This window comes from Acanthopagrus latus, chromosome 8 (assembly GCF_904848185.1).
Source record: "Acanthopagrus latus isolate v.2019 chromosome 8, fAcaLat1.1, whole genome shotgun sequence".
NCBI classification, from domain to species: domain Eukaryota; kingdom Metazoa; phylum Chordata; class Actinopteri; order Spariformes; family Sparidae; genus Acanthopagrus; species Acanthopagrus latus.
In genome coordinates, this window is record NC_051046.1 from 4,429,403 (window position 1) to 4,450,346 (window position 20,944).

The 20,944-nt window shown below is 41.4% G+C and overlaps 1 protein-coding gene across 1 annotated transcript in view; it reads right to left on the reverse strand.

Annotated features, from left to right (window-relative positions):
* Positions 1 to 20,944, reverse strand: part of ldlrad3 (low density lipoprotein receptor class A domain containing 3) — a 78,180-nt gene that overhangs the window by 45,114 nt on the left and 12,122 nt on the right. Inside the window, exon 2 of the mRNA XM_037107951.1 lies at positions 4,696 to 4,842. Coding sequence (XP_036963846.1) covers positions 4,696 to 4,842 — 147 coding nt within the window. The remainder of the gene's footprint in view (positions 1 to 4,695; positions 4,843 to 20,944) is intronic.

Below are 20,944 nucleotides of genomic sequence, written 5' to 3' on the forward strand. Positions count from 1 at the left end.
TGTTTGCACTAAGTAAGTAATGTACTTAAATAGCATTATGTGACTTTTCTACCTTAAACAACAGCTTCAAGATCATGTTGATGGTACAGTGTCTTGTAATCAAAGACAGAAATTAAAAGACAGGCAATGTCATTTAGATAATGAACAAGTAGCAGGACAGGCACATTAGCATTGATTCAAATCATGTTGACATGCTAACTTAATTTTGAGCAGAATATGAGGAGATGAGTAGTCCTTCTGTACGGCTGAGCTTTAATCAAGAAGAGCCACTGGCCCTGCTGATGGCTCTTCCAGTTAAAGTAGAAAAGTTGATCTTGTACAGAAGTTTTAGAGTGTGGGATTCTGGACACAGGGATTCATCCACAAAGAGAGGCCAGGGCCTCAGCCTGCAGGATCACCGGTTCAGAACAATCATTTCTTTCAAATGTGATTCTGTCTTTTTCCATTTCTCCCAGCTGCTATTCTACCCTCCCCTTCTTTGATTCCCCACGTCTTGTTTTATACATCTTGTCCACTCACCCTTTCGGCCCCACTATGTATCCCTCCTCTCTCGTCTGCTCATGCTCTGCCCAGACAAGGGCAAAGAGGCTAATCCTGGCTCTGAGGCCCAGTAAGCTCAGTCAGCTCTCCTCCTTCTCTCCTCTGTCACTATCCATTTCGTCTGACACCCTCCCAGTCGTTATGGACACCAGAGAGCAGGCTGGTGCTTTTGACCTCTTGGTGTGTGGACGTAGTCAGCAGCCAGTCTCTAAAATCATCACCTGAAGACCCTCTCAGATGTGCCAGAACATAGAGATATGAGAATGTCCAAATAGAGAAGATGTTCAATATCAGAGATGCTGTAAAAACTACTGATCCATCTGAAATTCAGTTAAATTCATGTGGAGTAAAGCAGAGGGTACACTCCATAAGAAATTGGACTTCATAAAAACAATCTGTAGGGGGGTCCTGGTCTAGCTCAGCAGGACAGTAATACAATAAGCTGCGTCTTTAATGCAATAAGACTCAAGCTGGAGATATTGCCTCTCTTCTCTCAGCCCACACTCTTATTTAAGACCGGGCAAAAAAGTATTTACATGACTCAAGTTGACCTATGTGCTAGAGGAGACCGGAAGAACAAACAAGAAAGGAGCAGTGGGGCTGTGGGGAAAGGGAGAAGCCTGTCTTCTCTAAGTGAATAAACATTCCCTGACCAGTCGAGAGACAATTCCCAGCATATGAAGTGTAGCAGACTGGGACACATCTACGTTAAGTAAATAGATAAGAGACAGAGGCAGGTGATGGCAGACTGAGTTTGCGTGATTCACTTCTTAACTTCCTAACCCACTGATGGAAATAGAACGAAATAGTCACGCCAACAAAAAAGTTAGAAATAAGCTGATTTCTGATGCAAAACAACTGCTGGTAAAATGAAACTATGCCAGGAAATGTCTTCGTAAGTTCATGTGTGGGTGGTTCTGTCTTACAAAACACTTTCGTACTCATTGGACTGATGCACCCCAGTATATATGCGAGTGAGAGTGGTTATTGCTGCTTTTGCAGTATTGGAGTTATATAAATTTCATACAGTTTTGAAGAAATATTGATCTTTACATGCACATCCAAGTAATTTGCTAGTCCAAATTGATTTGTTCTCCTTTGCGTCTTCTTGTTAGCTACTGTACATCTTTCTCAAAAATAAAATTCTCATTAATGAGACACCAGAGAGATCACATTGACCTTCACCTCAGGCTCTGCATAACTATTCATGTATCACAGACATCCACATCAGCACAGTGTGCTGGCTTAACAGGCTTACAGGGGATCTACTCTGTATCCAAAGCTGTCTTCTAATGCAAATGTACATAGTAAAAAAAAATTGTACAAAAATTGTAATTGTTCACATACATATTATAAACAAATACAGTTATTTTGTATAGATGCATGCATGCAAGGTTCGCACTGTCTGTGCCTAACAGAGGCAGAGGGAGAAGCATGGGGGTTGCTAAAAAACGCTAATGCTTTGATGACCTAGTCTCATCCCAGGCCTATTAAAATTGACTAATTAAGGGGGGAAAGTGGTCAAAAGTGTTAAACAAAAGCTTCCACATTGATAGACAATTAAAAAACATGTACTTGGATAACTCCTGACAGAAGACATCTGCTCACACATTGGAGGAATTTCAATGTCCTCCTGCTCTGCCTCCATAGTAATGTGCAGAGACGCAAACAGGTTAGAGGGGGAAAAGTAAGAACACTGCATGGGCAGAGAAAGATGGATGCAACTAGTCAATTTAAATGCATCAATCTGGCCTAAACTTAGAGAGTTGTGTAATCTAAAAAGTAGCCATTTAGTCATGCATTGTATCAATACATTAAACACATCAGGTATGTAGAAATTGCACATAAGGCCTCGCCCCTAAAGTCTTTACAAGACAAAAGAAAATAACAAAGATGATGTTATAAAATCTCCTAATAGTAGTTTATTATCATTATCACAGTCTTCCATATAATTTTGGGAGGTGTTATTGAACTGCAAGCAGGACGTCGGCAGTGCATCCCTCCTCATTCCTCCATTCCAAACACAAGAAGCAACACAAAACATTTCACACTGTAACATCTTACATTAACTCACGCTATTTATGACACCTCAATATTTACATTGTGGCAATAATGTATGGATGACTATTGGCACTTTCACAAAACATTAGCACAATGAGATTTGACTGCTTTGTTGACTGACACAAACTAGCAACACATCGTGTCATAACATTATAAAATCAACATTTTTAATCATAATTGCCAATGAACAACAGTTTCTCCTCAGATCCACACGAGAATAAGAGGTGAACTGTGTTGAAATAGCACATTCTGGCAAAAGGTGAGGAATTTGCATCTCTGAATGTGAACATGAATTCATCACATACAGTGTGTGATATCCTACATGGATACAAAACTGTTTTCGTGTGTGATCTCTTAGAGGGGGGGAACTAATTAGGATTCTACTTTCAGATTCAGTGCTGAAATCTCAAAGTTTCCAGTCATTGTGTTCTCCTCAAACTATAGACATCTAGACAGAACTCCTGCTGTAGCCACCATAATGAGGGCTCCTCTTTACCTCCTCTCCTTTCCTAACTCCTTCATTTATGCTTCCCTCCCTCCTTCTCTCCCTCCCGCTGTCTGTCTGTCGGTCCCTGCAGAGCCCCTAATGGAGCCAGAGGTTTGTCTGGGGATTTTTGTGAAGCCGTCGTTGGAGATATCGACTGACAAGTAGCCATCTATTTGAGGATAATAAGGCCCACTTATGCCAGTGCAGATAATGTAGACGCTGACAACAAACACAAATAGACCTCTGACAACCCGAGAGGCAGGCTGAGTGTGATGCCTTACGATTACTTGCTTTTATCTTTAGCAGTATAGCATGTACTGTCAACCCCAGACGAAATATTTGTACATGCTTGATTGAGGATGAAACAAACTGACATGTGAATTGCGTAATGCGATCAAACAGGAACAGTTAATGCAACTAATTCTGATGCAATTAGTCTGAATGCGTCTTACTTTCTTCAGATTAGAAGGTTGACAGTTTAAGGCCATTGAGTGATGAGAATCTGGGGCACAGAAGTCATTAATCTATGTCATTTATTAATGCCTCAGACCTATTTTTACATGGGTGTCAATAGTGAGACGGAAAGGAAAATAGTTGAGGACACTACATGAAATTGTCCTACTTAACTTTAAACGACAGAGGTGTTACAAACTGAGAAGAGTGATGACTGCGAAGCTTTTGGCTGTGCGTGTCTGTGTATGAGCACTGGCATGCCATGGGACACAACTTTGTCAAGAGTAGTTTGCTTGTTCCCTGGGCTGCCAGGAAGAGAGGACAGTGAGAGAAGTGACTGCTTGAGGAGGAGGAAAGAGAGAAAATTAAAGGGGTGACAGAATGGAGGACAAACAGTTTATGATATCTTTTTGGGCAGACAATTAGCTGCGCAAAGAAAAATAAATCCATCTCTATCTCTAGAGGAGGGTTATGCTCTTTCTAATTGAAAACAAGCCCCAGTGAAGCAAATTACAAGCCACAAGCCAAAAATAATCAGATGAGATAGAGATGCAAAAGAGTGAAAACAGGAATGCGAGACTGTTAAAGAGATGAATATATCTCGCGATGGGGGTTTCTATTTGGCGTGGCAGGGCCTCAAAGTCAATCTTCATCAGCAATCCCATCTTCCCGTGGAACTCTGGCTGAGGCGGGAGGGAGAGGAGGAGGGGCAGCAGACCAGAAAGATCAAAGCCCGCTAAAAGTGAGGATCAAAACTGAACTATTACTGTAGCCTTACAGTAGAATTATGCATGCAATGCTATTCCGACGCGCAGTAGTAATCGGCCTTTGCTTTGATGGTATTAAGTGTTGCCCCGGTGCTAAACGGGGGCCGAGGGTCTGACAGGAGGCGGAGGAGGAGGAAGAGGGGTGCGCGCTGTGGGGGCGCAGGAGAGCTGAGGATTGAGGAGGGAGGTTCATTTTAGTTGGCAGAGAATTAGATTTAAATGGCTGTTAGGGCTCTATGGATAGAGACCGGAGATGAATCAACAATGCTGGATAGCGAGAGGAGTTCAGGAGTTGAGAAGACATGACGGGACTCTAAATAGGCTATCAGGCTTTATTGCTTTACGGCAAAAAAAAAGATGTGATAATGGAGTCTGAACTGGACTTACGACAGCCTTTCTCGTCGCTCTTGTCAAAGCAGTCGGGCAGTCCGTCACACTGCCACCCGCCCGGGACACACTTCCCATCTCCGCACATGAAGTTTCCAGGGATGTTGCACTCTGTGGTGAAGTTATTCCCCGGGAGCAGCTGGCTCTCTGTTTGATGAAAAGATAGAATGAAACAGGGAGGAGGGGACAAGAAAAAGAAAAAGTCTATTACAATCTCACTCCATAATGAAAGTAAACAGAGGGACATTGCATTTCAGCGATATTCATCACCTCAGTCAAAAGACCCTTATTATCTCCATTTTTCAGAGATAGAAAAATATTAAAAGCTCCATTTAAGAAACAGAGGAATTCATTCAGTGGTAACAGTATTGTGGGCGTAAGCCTTAGTCCAGAGCAGATAAGGACCTAAACAACAAAGGACGCTCGCAAACAAAGCACCTATTTATGTCTTGGACTCAGACCAGGAACAAACTCACTCAGTAGAAAGCTAAGTGAGCCCCCGAACTTGATCGGAGCATTTCCAGTTGGCGCAGTGCAGCTGCGGCATAATAGGCTGGAATGTGAAACATGGCCCTTTGGCTGAGGTTTGACACTATGCGGTGAGCAGTTTAGCTCGTAAACAAAACTATAGGGCAGTAATGAGGAGTTCAGGACCGACCGGGAACACTTTCATGCCGCACTGCTTGAGCTCGTTTCAGCTGGTGGGCCACTTCATCACGCTTGAGTGGGATGCAGGAGGTGTGGACCTTTAAGTCTGACATGTTCAATGAGTGTCAAAACTATTCCTAATTCTTTTTTTTAAAAATTTATTTGTGTAATTACTCATTAAAAACTACTTCTACAAACCCAGGTTTTTACAGAAGTGGAAGGTCGTGTTGGAGCTGATATTTTCCACAAGAGCCAAAATGATTCCATGTTGTACATCAGTATCCTTTTGTGCCATAAATCAATTAACACATTTTCTGGGATGCCTGATCTGGTGGTTAATTAGATGCTAAATTCAACGTTAGCAGGATGGTTGAAAAAAGGCATGCTCGACTTATCAATATTGATATTAATTATCCTACAAATATCACATAAAATATGACCATTTAAACATGTCATATTTCATGCACAGTGGTTAAATATCCTACTATAGCGCAGATTATGTTTCTGTCTGTTTAATATTAGAAAAATAAATGGAAGGAAATCAAGAAATCACTGTGCGCAGTTCACACAAGGTTTGTTTTCTCTATTTAATCATTACAGGCACGCGTTCCCGATGAGACATTATTCATTACTGAGGGGATCGGAGGTTCTCCAACACAAACGGAAAGATTTGACCTTTGCATGCTTGTGAATTCATAACCAGAGCTTGCAGGTTCAACACGGTTAGTTGATATTCACTTAGTAGATGCAGCCAGATCCAGGAGTACAGCAGTGGAGTAACTGACACATAGAAACCATCTGTTTTTACATCATCCTTCTCCCGCTGCTCTTCCTGCAGCAGGTTGTGGAAACATACATAGATCCCCTCTTAAATAAGACAGCATGACCCTTCTGATCCTCCATGGGCATGATGCAAAGCCGCCTTTTGTCTCTCGCAATATATAGAAGGGGAAGTGGCGGTTAAAGAGAAAAGGCTTTTGTAACCTATGAGGACTGGAACGCATTTCATTTTTCATCTCCTCCCATTTAACGAGGCTACTACTGATGAATACATGCAATGGAAAGTGTCACGTATTCCTGATGACTACCTTCAGCGAACAAATAGTGGACTTAATGTGCTTGCAGTTTGCGTTGCACCTGTGTAACATTCAAGATTACTAAATCTGTCTGTAGGGAAAAGACATATATAGTTTGACATACAGACTGCAACATAAAATACAATCATAGAATATATAAGCACAGAAAATTTCAGACATTGGTAGGATAAATTCAAGAACAAGCTACTCTGTCAGTACATCCGCTAGTATGCATTACCCGATGAGAGCAGACAAGTTCAATGCATTCATTAAATAGAACAACACCAATGTAAATGGTGCTGCAGGGACAATTTCTTGTGGACAGCACTTTCCCATATTGAGCCTCGAGGATGTATAAACAGCCTTCCAAGTGTGTTTAAAAACTGCTGAATGTCAATTCTTTTGTTATTTATAGGAGAAAACGTCGTCATCTTAACACGTCTCCCCCAGCTCAACCCTTCCAATCCTTGTTTGTTTGTCCCATGCACACTCTGAACAGAAATAGAGATGGAAAGAGAAGAACAATGACACAGTAATCTTAGAAGGTGTAAATGAAGAATGCAGAGTTCTTCACGAGCTGTCAGTCTACTAATTTGGCTATTTTAAATGAAAGTGTACTGAAATATTTCAAGAAAAAGAGGCCAGGAAGTTGTGAACATTTAAATAACATATTTACAACCGTAAATTAACCTGTTATTACAAATTTTTAGATTAACGTAACAGGTCATTTTTGGAATCCTGATCCTGATGAGGACGACTTTAATGTCACTTATATAAGGTTACAAATCCCGCGCTACACTTGTTTACCAGCACTGTCCGACTTGTTCATAATTTAATCATGCAGCCACCGGGCCACATCTGGCCCGGAAGCAAACTCAGAGTGGTCAAGCATACATGAATCTGACAGAATATATAGAGAGTACGTACCCATGAATGTAACACACACACACACACACACACACACACACACACACACACACACACACACACACACACACACACACACACACATGCGCCTGCAGTATGTGATGCACATATAAGTCACCATATCCACATATACCACATCTGACTGCAACTAGAAGATGTTACAACTTGTTCTAACGCAAGCTTAAATCAATAACATTCTGAATTATTAACATCAGTGAAATAAGTCAATATCAAGTGACCCATCTTGTTTCCTTCCAGTCTCTTTATAGTTGTACATGCACAGTACTGATCGGCAGGATGCACAGATTTGGAATCTTTTTATAAATCAAGGTTTTTCTCAATGTGACAGTTCCAACCACGCTCAGTAGCTTTTCCATCCTGCTATCGACAGCTGCAAGTAAGCAAGCGCTCTCCTGAAAATCTATCTCTATCAACCTTAAAATATCCAACTGACAATAAAAAAACATTCTGAATAAGCTGTTGAAAATGTCTGGTCCATCTACATATTAAATCTATATGCTTTTGATACCTGGTCAGCAGCCTTTTAAGGGTTTTTACAGACCACCAAATCTGCACACGGTTAAGTGTGATCCCAGCCACTCAATCAATGTCAACAGCAGGAAACTGAATACCATGTAAAGGTCCATTCAGACCCACGCAGTACAAGTGTGGGAGGGAGGCAGCAAAAAAAAAATGACATGAAAGAGCCAGCGGTTCTGGAGGCATCAGGTTAATTGGAGGGTTGAGGACAAAAGAGAGAGAGAACAGAATAGCCTACGTGTTGTGTGTATGTGTGTGTATATTTGAGAGACAGCATCGAATAATGGAGAAAGGACGTTGGCCGAGAGCTCATCTTTTCCCATGAGTCTCTAACACTGCCAGTGGCAAACCTTTGCGTCACTCCTCGTGAGTTGGCTCTTTTGGACAGGCCTGTCACACCTCTCCCGTCACTCTATCGATACAGTAATAAGCCTGAATACTTAAAGCGGTGTGCCGTCGAGGTAACGAACAGACCCACCTCATTACCACAGTAAGTGTGGCTACATAGCTCATTGCAGACTGTTCTATGAGATGGTTAACAGAATAATTTGTCACCACAGTTTGCTGTGGGCACTGCAACACTCCTACAAGGTCACCTGGAGAATTTTAATGGACATGACAGTGTCTACTCACACAGTCACCCCATATGCTTTTAACTATTATGTTGTGGATGGCCCGGGGGCATTGTGCACAGCTGCACAACACTGCTGTGGTCGCACAGTGGACGTGTGAGGGAGAGCTGGGGGGAGATAAGGGGGGATGACGCTGGACGCATGTGTATCTTTCTGGGGGAAGTGTAGACCAATTACTCACGGTAAATATTGACTATACTATCCTTGCCTCTCTGCACACCCATCCTCTGCCTTCCACCCTCCACCATGCCTGTGTCACCTAAGGTCCTATTTAGACTGTTAAATCATGAAGGGGTAGAAGCTTTCAGACGTTAGCTGGATACTTTTTTAATTAGCATTTTCTGTTTACGCCACTTCCAAAAAGTTCCGCTGGTTCACTCTGGGTGAGATTCCCTCCTTCCATCCCCCCCATTTTAGCTTATCTGCTGTTGCTGGCACTGTATTGCACCTCTCCTACCTCAATTATAATTCAAAACAAAAACAAACTCTCATCATAAACACAACTCTAATTTCCCAGTGGTTCTCAATAATACTGAAATTAAATTTGGAATACCGTTTTCCAATATTTTCTAACTGCACTATCAGTCCGTATGAAATCTTTGCTTCTTTGACTCATAAGCAGCAATACGAGCACGGCTGCTGCGCTCTGTCAGGATGATATATAGAAGAGTTATGCAGATACAAGCTAAAGTATCCTATTGAGACATGTTGTAGACATAAAAATACTTAGCTTTAAACAAAAAGTTTTCATTTCCAAAAAATCTGAATTCTTAAGGTTCTATCTTCCCCTTGTCCCTCATAGAAATACAGATCTATTACATGTAAACGTGGCCAATTTCTCCCACTTCACTGAAAAGTCCACCCTCAGTGTTTCAATATTTCACAACACATTTTTGTAAGATCTATACTGGACCATGTTTAAGGTGAGCACAGAGAATTTTTCATTCCTTCTGCAACTGAATGGAAAACTGCGGCCTTGTATCAAACCATGCACATATATAACTTTGCACAGCGATGGTCAAACATCAAAGAGGAGAAACAATGAGCAGAACACATTATGCACAGAACACATAATGCACAAAGAAACAAATAAATAAACCTACTGTGCCTACAGAGGTAGAGGAAGAAGACAACTGCAAGCTAGACAACATAGATATAGTATAAACAGAGCAAGATTTAAAATACAAAAAAAAAAACAGCATTTGCCAAAGAAAGGCAAGACGTCCAACGTGTTTGTCAGGTGAGCATCACTGAAAGTTAAGACAGACTGTTTACGAGAAAAACCTCCTCAGGCCACCTTTAATCAAAGCAGTCATTTCTGAATGAAAGCAGGAGGAAAATATCTAACTCATCCCAAATTTAATGAAAGCATAACATCAAAATTTTGCCGATGGGTCTGCTCCTCCTGCGTATAATGTTTTTTTTTTTACATCTTTTAATGGCTGATTACGGTTTTGCATAACCGGAATTGGAAAGGGGAACACGTATCTACAATCTCTTAAAAGGCTTGTCAATTATTCAATGCCTTCGACCACCCATTTGAAAGAGCAAAAGTAAAGTCAAATGCATAAATGGCAAGCTTCCAAATGTCTTCCAAGATTTTCCACGGGTACATTTCATATATAATGATTCTGAAAGTGGCAGCCTGGAGACGTCTGTATACGCTGAACAACACTGTGGAAATGCCGAGACGGCTTATGATCCAGCTGTCTCCCAGGTCTTATGAAGATTTTCATACCAAAAGTAGGCATGGCGCCACAACACTGAACAGATAATTTGGTGATAAAATCTACATCACTCTCCACAGGCCTATTGAAAGTTTAATAAAGCTGTGTAGCTGGCATTTAAGACCGTTCTAGGTACATCTGAAATTTGGGTTGTGCTATTGTAGGTAACTGTTGCTGCAATTGGATGAAAGCTTTTATGATTACAGGACCACTTACTTATTCGCTTAATCTCTTATATTTTAACTCATGGCGAGAGGAAGATCTTAAGTGTGAATATGTCCATTTGAATGAACTGCCTTTAGTTTTATTTTACATTTCTATTATTACTTCATGTGTTTTGCTTTTGGAGCCAAAGATGATTTTCCACATGAGTTGACAATAAAGATTTCTATTAAACTCAACAGTGAGGAAAAAAAAAAGGTACTGTGTGGCGGTGGAGGCAAACCAAAGCAAGATTAGAAGCCTACATACACACCGGTATGTAGGCAAAACACGTAAAGACTGTCATCTCACTGAGGGAAAATAAGAGAGAAAGAAGAGTAGATGACGGGGAACAAATGGGAGGGGAGGGAAGATCAGGACACAGCTGGAAAGGGAGTAACATGGAACAAGCATGGAGGAGAGAGGTAGAGGGGTACTAAAAAGGAAACAGAGAGGTGGACAGTAACATCATTTTCTGCCCTCAGATTCTTGGTAATAGCCACCCTAAGCAGATTCTGTCCCCTGAGCTCTGTGCATGAAAGGTCAGTGATATAAATCCATACCTAAGATGACTATTGGCGTGGCTGTTACTGCTTTAACCCTGTCTTCCTCAGCAGGCTTTGATTTCTGACCTATATTGATTGGCCCTGACTGAGCGGTTCGGCCTCGGATTGAAGCGGCACTAAAAAATAAATTAGGCTGCCTTTGTAAACTTTGTAAGCAGTCCAGTAGAAGTGAAATGAATGCTAAGGTCTATGGTAGAAGTATGACAATAAAACGTTGATAGAGGCGAGTTGTTAAGCTCTCTGGAGGAAAAGAAATCGAGCGTCCCTTTCAACATATGCTTCTTGTCTTCAATAATCCACCACACTGAGCAAAACAGTCTCCAGTGAATTGTGTGAAATCCTGTTGGAAGACGAATCAAAAGCAAGTCAAGATACACCGCTGCCTGATAATATCAATAAAACATGGGCGTCAAGGTTTGCTTGTGTTGGAGGAGAAAGGAGGGGTGAAAGGAAGGCCGAGCACTGAATAAAAAAAAACAAAAAAAAAAACACTAGCTTGCGACCTCGAGGATAGAAACTTATTTTTCAGTTACACATAAATCTTAATGGGAAAGGTATACAAATGGACTCTGAGGCACAGCACAGAAGGGGTAGAGGTGATCTGGCTGTCTCTTTCATTGTGTGTGTGTGTGTGTGTGTGTGTGTGTGTGTGTGTGTGTGTGTGTGTGTGTGTGTGTGTGTGTGTGTGTGTGTGGAGAGAAAGAGTACACGAAAGAAAGAGCTTGACGGAGAGGAGAAAAGATTCTCCATCATGTTCCCTCAACTCACTGAAGCTTTCTATATAAATAAGCACTAGTGTAAAGAATCTGGAGTGCATCAATTAAAGACCCCCCACGGATAGACAGACACACAAACAGAGAGACAGACAGCATAGGCACAGAGCAACAGAGCAAGCAGACAGTAATGGGGAGGGATAAAGAAAGGGGCAGTCATCCATGGAAAAAACAGTCAAGTCTGAATAATTTGATAGCGGCTACATTTAGGACTGTTCCTCTTCCACCAGCTGTTTTTGCCTTTTTCAGCCCCATGGAAACTGTGAATCTAACTGTTGTGTCCATGACAACAACGCTAAGTGAGCAATTGGGCAGAAGACAAATAGCTCTAATTTCAAACATAACACTAAAGTGAGACGAAGAATGCAGCTCTGAGAGGGCAGGAGTGCATTAATAGAAAATTACACATCAACAACTGGATGCTTTGCTCACTCATATGAATCAATAACCAATAACATCCTCAGCACAGCGTAAGCACCTGATGAATAAAATACAAAAGATTATGAATGCAATGCGGCTTCAGAAAATTGCTAAATCAAAATGTCATTAAGCAGATCGCAGTCCTGGAAAGCAAATAACACTTAACATTAACATAATCAAACACAAGAACAACAAGCCTTTTGTGGATGCAGGTTGCTTAAGCTACAATAAACACACTGCATGAAATTTATTTTCCATAAAGTTGCACATTAATGGGCATTCTGAGAGCAAAAAGGGAATGTGAAAGAGCGGAATAAAAGTGATGCATTAGGGGGAGATAATTCAGAAGTTCTCATGCTGTTTTTTGATAAAGAATATGGATATGTGTTATAAATAAACCACAGCCCGAAGAAGAAGAAGGTGTACGGACCACTGCTGTGGGGATTTAATGATTCATATTGTGATTAATGATTTAGTACAGAAACATAATCAAAGAATAATAGATGCTGAGTTAGGGGTAGATGTGACAGCAGGTGCAAGAGCATGGACACCATTATGAAATGTATGCAATTGTGGATTCTCTCTCTCTTCTCTGGTGGCTTTTTGACCTCAACATACAATGGTTGTAGACAATCTTTGATTTCTCAAAAATACGCTGTGAACCCCGTGGTAGCTAATCACGGGCTACATTACTGAGCAGAAGGAGCTCAAATGCTCTGCTATGTATCTGCTATGTATACCTTTCAAAGGAGCTTTATTGGCACGGGAGGCAGACATTACCAAGCCAAGTGTGATATAAAACAGATAAATCATGAAAAAAATTACTATGTGTGATGAAATCTTCGCACAATACTGCATCACTATGATTCAAGTATTGTGCCTGTCTGTGGATGTTGACTTTATGGTGTTACATGGTACACTCAATATGTAGGCCATATCTCTTGTTGTTGCATATGCCACATTTTAAAATAACACTTCCCCACAAGGGATAAACAGTCAAGGCACTGATGTGAGTCAGTCTTTCTGCAAGAGGCCAGATGACATCTTTCCCTCCTCTGTATTCTTCAAAACAATCCAAGCCCTGAACAAAACACAAATGTATATTTTTGCACATTTGCATTATACTTTTAGTCTTTCTATGGCACAGCAAGGGACACAACAGTGCTGTTAGCTGCAGCTGCAAGAGTCCAGCAAGCCACAAACACGAGTAATCCCACAACTAGACAGGCTTAAAACAAATCCCAGATTTACCTAGTTGTATAAACTCATATATTTGGAGGTGAAAACAAGAGCACATTCACCTGAAGTGTCTACTGTAATCATGTACCACTTTGTGAAACTACGGTGGGGACAGTGGGTCAAAGTTCAGCCTGTGAGTAGTTCCACAAATCTTTAATAACACTTAAAAAAAAACAAAAAAACTTTCTCCTCAATCTTTACTTCCACATGACGTGTTTATTTATAATTCTTGAAAGGATTATGAGATCTCAGCAATAAAGTTGGCTGTGAAGAGTGGAACTGATGGCCAGAGCTGTGACAAAACAATTGACCACTGGTCACCCTTCCAAAATTACTGTAATGAGACAAAATCATCTTTGCCTCTGGGACACTAGATAGCTTTATTTGCCCTGACAGCTGTGAGCTAACAGTTTATGTAATCCGCATTTTCATTATCCAAAAAGTGAGAAAATGAGAGTATGATACAGTTAAAAGGAAGCATGGTCCCTCATTTTTAATTACATCTAAAGCAGTGGGCTGGTTTTTGGTACTGTAATAAAACATGTTGATCTCTCATCCTTTCACCAATACTTCAAGAGAAAAGCTGCTGAAATTAAACTGTGCTATTAATCTGTAGTGCACTCTTCCACTGATGACTTAGTTTAAGATTTATAAACGATAGTTTCATACACAGGTCACACAGTCATAACAAACACCACCACCGTACTTCAATCATTTCTTGAGTGGAGAAAAACCTCCTATCTAAGTCTCTCACAATCAGTTTCAGTGCTAAACTCTGTTATCTATTCTCTATAATCAATTTGATAGACTTGTGTGCAGTAACATTAACTTCGAATACAAAGACTTGGGTGTAACAATTTTGATAGGCTTCATTAATAACACATGGATACACATAAGGTATTGCTGATGCAGTAAGAGTGTAACAGTGCTGAGAGGTTCCATATGCACTGTAGTCCTTGTCATTGCTTACCCTGCTGCTGGGTAAGCAATAACAATGAACATAACGAGATGTAAAGGCACAGACAATGCCTCTAATGGCCAGCAGGGGGTGACTCCACTAATTTTAAAGGGAATTTGTAAATTTGATCCAATTATGGTATGCTTTATGGCGTAGCTACCTTGTGACTGAGAGGTCGCTACCATAGCTTTTCTTCAGGTTCTCAGTCAGATCCAATCGAGATCATACAAATGCATATCTCTCCCAGGTCCACTCTAGTTTAAATACGGTCACTTCTGGCACTGAAAACCCAAAATGGCAAAGGCCACTATAGGTGTGCACCAGTCTTTGTGAGTGCAGCCTCATGCTTGTTAGAAGAGTGCCATCTGGATATTTCCTAAAGCATTCCTCTGAAATGGAAATGTCTGTTACATTTATACATTACATTTCTGTCAGTGTACAATGCATAGACACACATGCACACACACATACACACACACAGATATAGACAGAGCGGGGGAGTCATACTGAGCAAGAAAGTTAAACAAAAGCAGTATGTGGTTGCTGTAGGGAGCAAAATAATCTAAGGATCCTCCTCCGTCGGTGAAGTCGGCAGTGTGGCAATATGGCGCTTTTTCCATTTCAAACGACACTTAAAATATTCTTATTACAAAACAGCACAGTCACACACATCTCTTCTCAGCTAACGACAATAACGTTTCAGGACAGGTGCCCCCATTCTGAGGAAACTGACATTAATAAAAAAAAAAACATTTCTCAACCCACACGACTTGCCAAATCAATCATAGACCACATGCAACACACATTAAGTATAATCGGACCAGCGACACTTTATTGGTGGGTGTGACGCGGCGCGCCACTGCGCCTGAAGGCATCTCCAGATTTGCATATTCATACATTTTTGGAATTTTTGATGAGGGCGAAGGAGTAGATGTAGTTTTAATCTTTTCCAGTACTTCATTGAACATATTTTTGTGGGAGAAATCACATTAAATAAAATATTATTCAATGCAGGGTGTTCTACATGTATTAGAATCACTCTGGAGGGAATCTTAGTGCAGTCGAAGTTTACAAAAAGCAAAAATGAGAGAAAAGAAAGCCTGACTTTCATAACGGCAATAGTAGGGAGGGGTTAACACTTGACCGAAATGAAACCTCTTGGGACTACATCAAGACAACCGGGATGATTGCAGCCGGCTGACTTCAACACACTGGCAACAAGAAATCCAAGGACATCACAAAAAACAACCATTGTCAAGACCTAATCCCTCTTACACTGACTTCCTGAGAGAGTGGTTCATTCTCAACAGGATTGGCCACAGCGCTGGTCAGCACTCTCAGGTGGGGGCATCAGCCCAGTCCCCATGCATCTGGAGAGGAACAAACAACGGACCACAAGCTTGTCCTCACAATAGCCTAAAGCAGGATTAGTCACCATCCGTGCAGCAGATAACGAGGCAATTGTTTGGCAAAGGGACTCAGCATTTGCTGTTCAATAGAATACGGACACTGGCTCGCGAGGCAGAAAGTCAAAGTAAATTCCTCCAGGAAGGAAGACAGACTGTGAGCCAAGAGTTACATCTGATGTGCAAAGCAAACCCCTCTTTAATGTATCGCTGTTATGTATGTTCAAAAGTATTATGTTCAATATTATATTCTAAAAAGTGCAGAAGATGATCCAAGAAATGTTGTATGACCTCAAAACATATTGACACTAATTGGCCTTAAGTAACGTATCTTTTTTTTTTGCAAATTTAACATTAATGCCACACATTTATAGTGTGTTGACTGTAGAGCACATAAACATTCTTCTCCGTGTGATTCCTCTCTGAAGACAAAGATACAGTGGCAACATCCCAACACAATCATTATCTTGGAGTGTTCGTTATACAGAAGTTATTTTTGTTTGGCTGCGTTGAATCGACTCTTTTGGACTCGCATCAAACACAGTGCTGTTTTCAGTCAACATGCCTGAGTGAGGGAAAGTTTTCTAACCTCTTTTAGCTTATGGCATAATCACATACACTGAGGAAAAACTGTGATTTCAGAGAGCGGCCTCCATTTCCTCAAGACCCCCTTGAAACTAATCCAAACACACAGACACACACAGACACACAGACACACACACTCAGACACTCCACGCAAAAGCAAAAAATTAAGCAGGCTGCACCACACAGGTTTTGCCTGAAAGGGTGGATGAGGCTTTTGGGGGTTTGCAGTGCCTGCCAAGTCTTCCTTTGTCTGCCCAGAAATACAAACAATGTAAGTTCAAGCACAATATACTTTATAGAGCGATACAGTGGCTGTGCTTTCGTCTCACTTTAGCTTCCATTTAATTTTCGCCTACAGCTACACAATCTGGGCTTATGTCTTTACTTCCCTGATGAGACGGTGACCTCTTGCCCTCCCAACATTAAGTGTTCTCCAGCATGTGCACAGGTCAGAAGAAAATGCCTTGATAAGGATATGAATTAAAAATAAATTGTCTGGTGAGCAAGCAAGTTTGTTTTGGGTTTACTTGAAAAATCGAACATTTTCCCACCAGGATGTGACCACCCAGTGAATATCAGGCATCTAGAAGGGATGGGCACAGACAAACCCTCTTAAAAGCCTCAGTCTTGTTTAAGAGGTTGCATTATTGATGCATCTGTGGGCTGAAATAGAACCAGAGCGAGACAGAGAGAGGGAGCATACCAGCCTGAAGAGACAGACTAATGTGAGAGAAGAAAACCGCAAGTTTGACAAAATCTTGTTTATAGATGTGAATATAATGCAAAATGCAAAATGATGACAATAATCTCTACACTACCAACTGTCTTAAAAAGTACAGCATACAACTGCAGCTGATGTCCAAAGACGAGTTGTAGAGTTCCGCTAACGTTGAGTACACACAGGTTGTAAAGGCTGTCAAGGCTGTTAGCCAAATCGTAGTCTTTGTTTAGACAGTTTAGACATCAGCTACTGCCCTCATGTTAATTCAACACCAAAATACTAAATACTTATGTCTGCCTTCTCGCCACAACTGTTTTGTAACATTGGGGCTCCACATAATTGCCCTTCCAGCAGAATTTCAGCCCATGAATCCCAGTGTTTCCCACACATATACTTTACTTGGGCCATTACCAGATGTTGAAGTGCATTTGGCAACCCATTTCAGCATGTCTGTAACTACTGGACACTTTACCCTCGCTCTGCCTCTCCTGTGTGCTGACAATTGCATATGCTCTGCAGAGAAACTCAGAGAGAGAGAGAGATGTTCTCTGGTATTACATCTCTCCTGTAAACAAACTGATTATGATGCACCCTCTCCTGTTATTGCAGGGCTATTTATGCCATTGTTTCCAGAGAGCTTGTAAGTGCACCTGGTTGTTGCCGTGTCATTCGGTACCAGATTGGTTCCGATAGTATCACTGGACAACATAATTAACGACAAGCCTCCTCCACACTTGGCTAAAAACGGAAATTCAAAACGTGAAGTGTTGTTTTTGGGGGACGTTTTATAATAACTGTTGACAAAGAAAATCGACATAGCAAAAACATACAGAAACGGAGAGAAATTAAAAACGACACTACGCAGGCAAACTTTTAAAGCAGTTCTGAAAAAGGTGATTTTTTAGACTCATTCTCAGGTCGTCCAATACTGACAATTTGTGTCCCCAAGATTGGAACCTCCTTTTGAACTGCTGATAATGGATTTTTTCAAATTCCTAATTAAGCATGCATACATTCACTGCGGTGAAGGTTGTGACTTGTATAATGTACAAGAAAGTCAGTAAAAAATAAATGAGCATTTCTCTCCTCTGAATGTACCTCCAGAAAGTACTGGTTGTATAAATCATGTTTTTATTGTACGACTAACAGCTGTCTATTCAAGTAATTACTCCCTGCAACTGAATCCCTGGAGCTACTTCTATGTTCTTATGTATGGACAGATAAAGGTTAATGGAAACATAAAGATGCAGACTTTGCAAGCACACGTGCACACAAACCTTTTCTGCAACATGAGCACAACACTGATTGTCTCATTAGCCTCTGCCTTATTATTATGTTTTCATTTAGCAGCCTCTCCTTTATCAAACAGGCCTTGCAATGACTGCTTTTGACTACCTTTGGATCTTTGGAACAATGACTGGCCAAATTAGCCTGGCTCGGCTAAACACGGCTCTATTAATCATGTACTGGTCTTACGGTGATCTGGGATCACAGATCACACTGAGCCAATAATCCCATCGCATCAGTTTATTTATTTTTTAGTTTTATTATTATTTAGGCTTTTTATGAGCCCATCTGTAGCGAAATTACAATGAAGATCAGCACATTACAATGCAAGCTCTATACTGGGGACATAAAATCCTGCATGGTGATGTTAAGGCACAAAAAAAACAACCCTTCAGAAAAGTTGTTTTGTTGCAGTTTTCTTTTAACAACTTGGCTTGGATTTCAGGGAAGCAATTGTCCATCTAATCCTCTAAGAGATGACAGTGGCATTTTCAACAGCATCCCAGCCTATTAACATCACCTTGGGATTACCTTCACAGAGAGGTGGAGCTGATGGAGGTGGGATGGAGGGGGGGACTAAAATGAGATTTAGATGTTGGCACTGTGGGCAAGCTGCTCACATACAGAGACAAAGACAAAAATGTCTGAACAGAGAGATGTACGCACAAAGCTAGCCAGACTAATATCTTTTTATGGGCTTGAATTTCTCATCAATCCAGAGGAGGAAGCTTCTCCTGTCAAACAAACACATCTATCCCATTAATTCAGATTCCTCACATTGGCCCATCACGGGCGCAAAACTAAATGTCAACACTCCCCTGCGTCTCTTTCATCATGCAGCCGACTGTCACAGAGCACACCGGTAAACAGCGCACAACCTTCATCCACTGCGACGCCGCGGGACCCCTTGCTGTGAAAATTGGCATTTCCGCAGTGCCAGTCGGAGAGTGAGAAATGATGCAGACAGAGTGAAGCTGCCTGTGTTAACCTTATGTTACACCTTGCGAGACTTGTGCTTGTAAGCTCTGAAGGTGAAAGGGGGAAAGCATCTGCAAATAAAGGAATCAAATTATCAAAGAAAGACACTGTTTACATAAGGTTCACGAAATCTATTAAGCAGTTAAGCTTTCTATGCTAAATGAGCCGGAAAATGACACGCAGAACCCCAAATGTCATAGGTGTATGAGCTGAGAGTACATTTCATTTCGTAAAAAACAAACGCTTAATAGATGGAAATTGAACTATTAATTCCTCTTAGCACACGCTGGCTCATTATGCAACGTGGAGAAGATGTACTGTAGTGGAGGGTATGATGAGAGGAGCGAGAGAGGGGAGGAAGTGCAGTAGCACCCTTTTTACTCAGAAAGTGCTGGGGGGGGGAGAGAGAGAGAGAGAGAGAGAGAGAGAGATAAAATGATGGGAGCAGAGAGCGCTCAACATAAAAAAGGTGCGGGCTGCCTTTGTCTGTCTTCTCGTCTGTGAATTAGCAAGTAATGAGCTCCTAATTGTGTAGCCAGGCCATGGAGTCACTGCAGGGGTTGAAGAATCAGTGGGAATGAACTATATCTGCCGAAAACACCGGGGCAGAGAGAGAGAGCGATAGTGGAACAGAAAGAGAGAGCACAAGGTGAGCGCGAGAAGCCATAAAGGCATGTGAGAGAGAGCGACCACATTAAGGAAGAAGGGTGAATAGGGGGAGTGACGGGGGCATTACAACGGGAATGTTTATTTCGACAGAATGCAGATGAGTGAAAAGCGTGCCAGTGGCCTGTGCTCTCTATCGCTATGTCTGTCTCCTCTACCTTTCTCTATAATATAATATCTATTTAACCCAATGCTAATGAGTCAGTGTGCTAATAAGTGAAGTGAAGGGCCTTGGATTGAAAGGTAGAGGGTGTATGAATAGTTCTCATCTTGGCAGCTGATGTTGCAACTTAAAGGTCATTCCAATAAGGTTTCAGTCTTACGTGTTATGTGTAAAAGGCCAACTTAGACACAGCAGCAAGGTGACAGGAAAGACATGAACGATGACGAGAGAGGTCATGAGAGTACAAGGTGATTCCAGTGATTCCAAGGCACAGGGATATCTCACTCTTTCATCGACTTGTCTCCTGTTCCTGATGTGTGATACAAAGTGGAATTGTGAGAGATGTTAATTTGTGTGTTTGACTGCAGGTGCACGTAGGGTATTTGTCTCAATCTATCTAAAGACGATCACAACGACCCCCCTGCTGTGCCTCCCGGTTGCCACTTTATTCATCTTCTACAGGTGAATTTGATTCATCTGGCTGCACCTTTTCGTCTGAGAGGCCACTCAATCTCTTAATTTTGTTACACTCCCTCACACACAGAGCCACAGACCTTTACGTTGTCATGGTAATGGCTAAAGAGGACTCTTGCATTGGGGAAAGAGCTTCATATGTTCGTATTATGAAACCCAGTCATGTATTTCTCACTGCTTTACACGTGAGTGCTCCTGCCTCATGCAGAGTCACGCTCAGAGCTGCAGCTCCTTGACACCTCTATAGCTTCTTTCCCCCCGG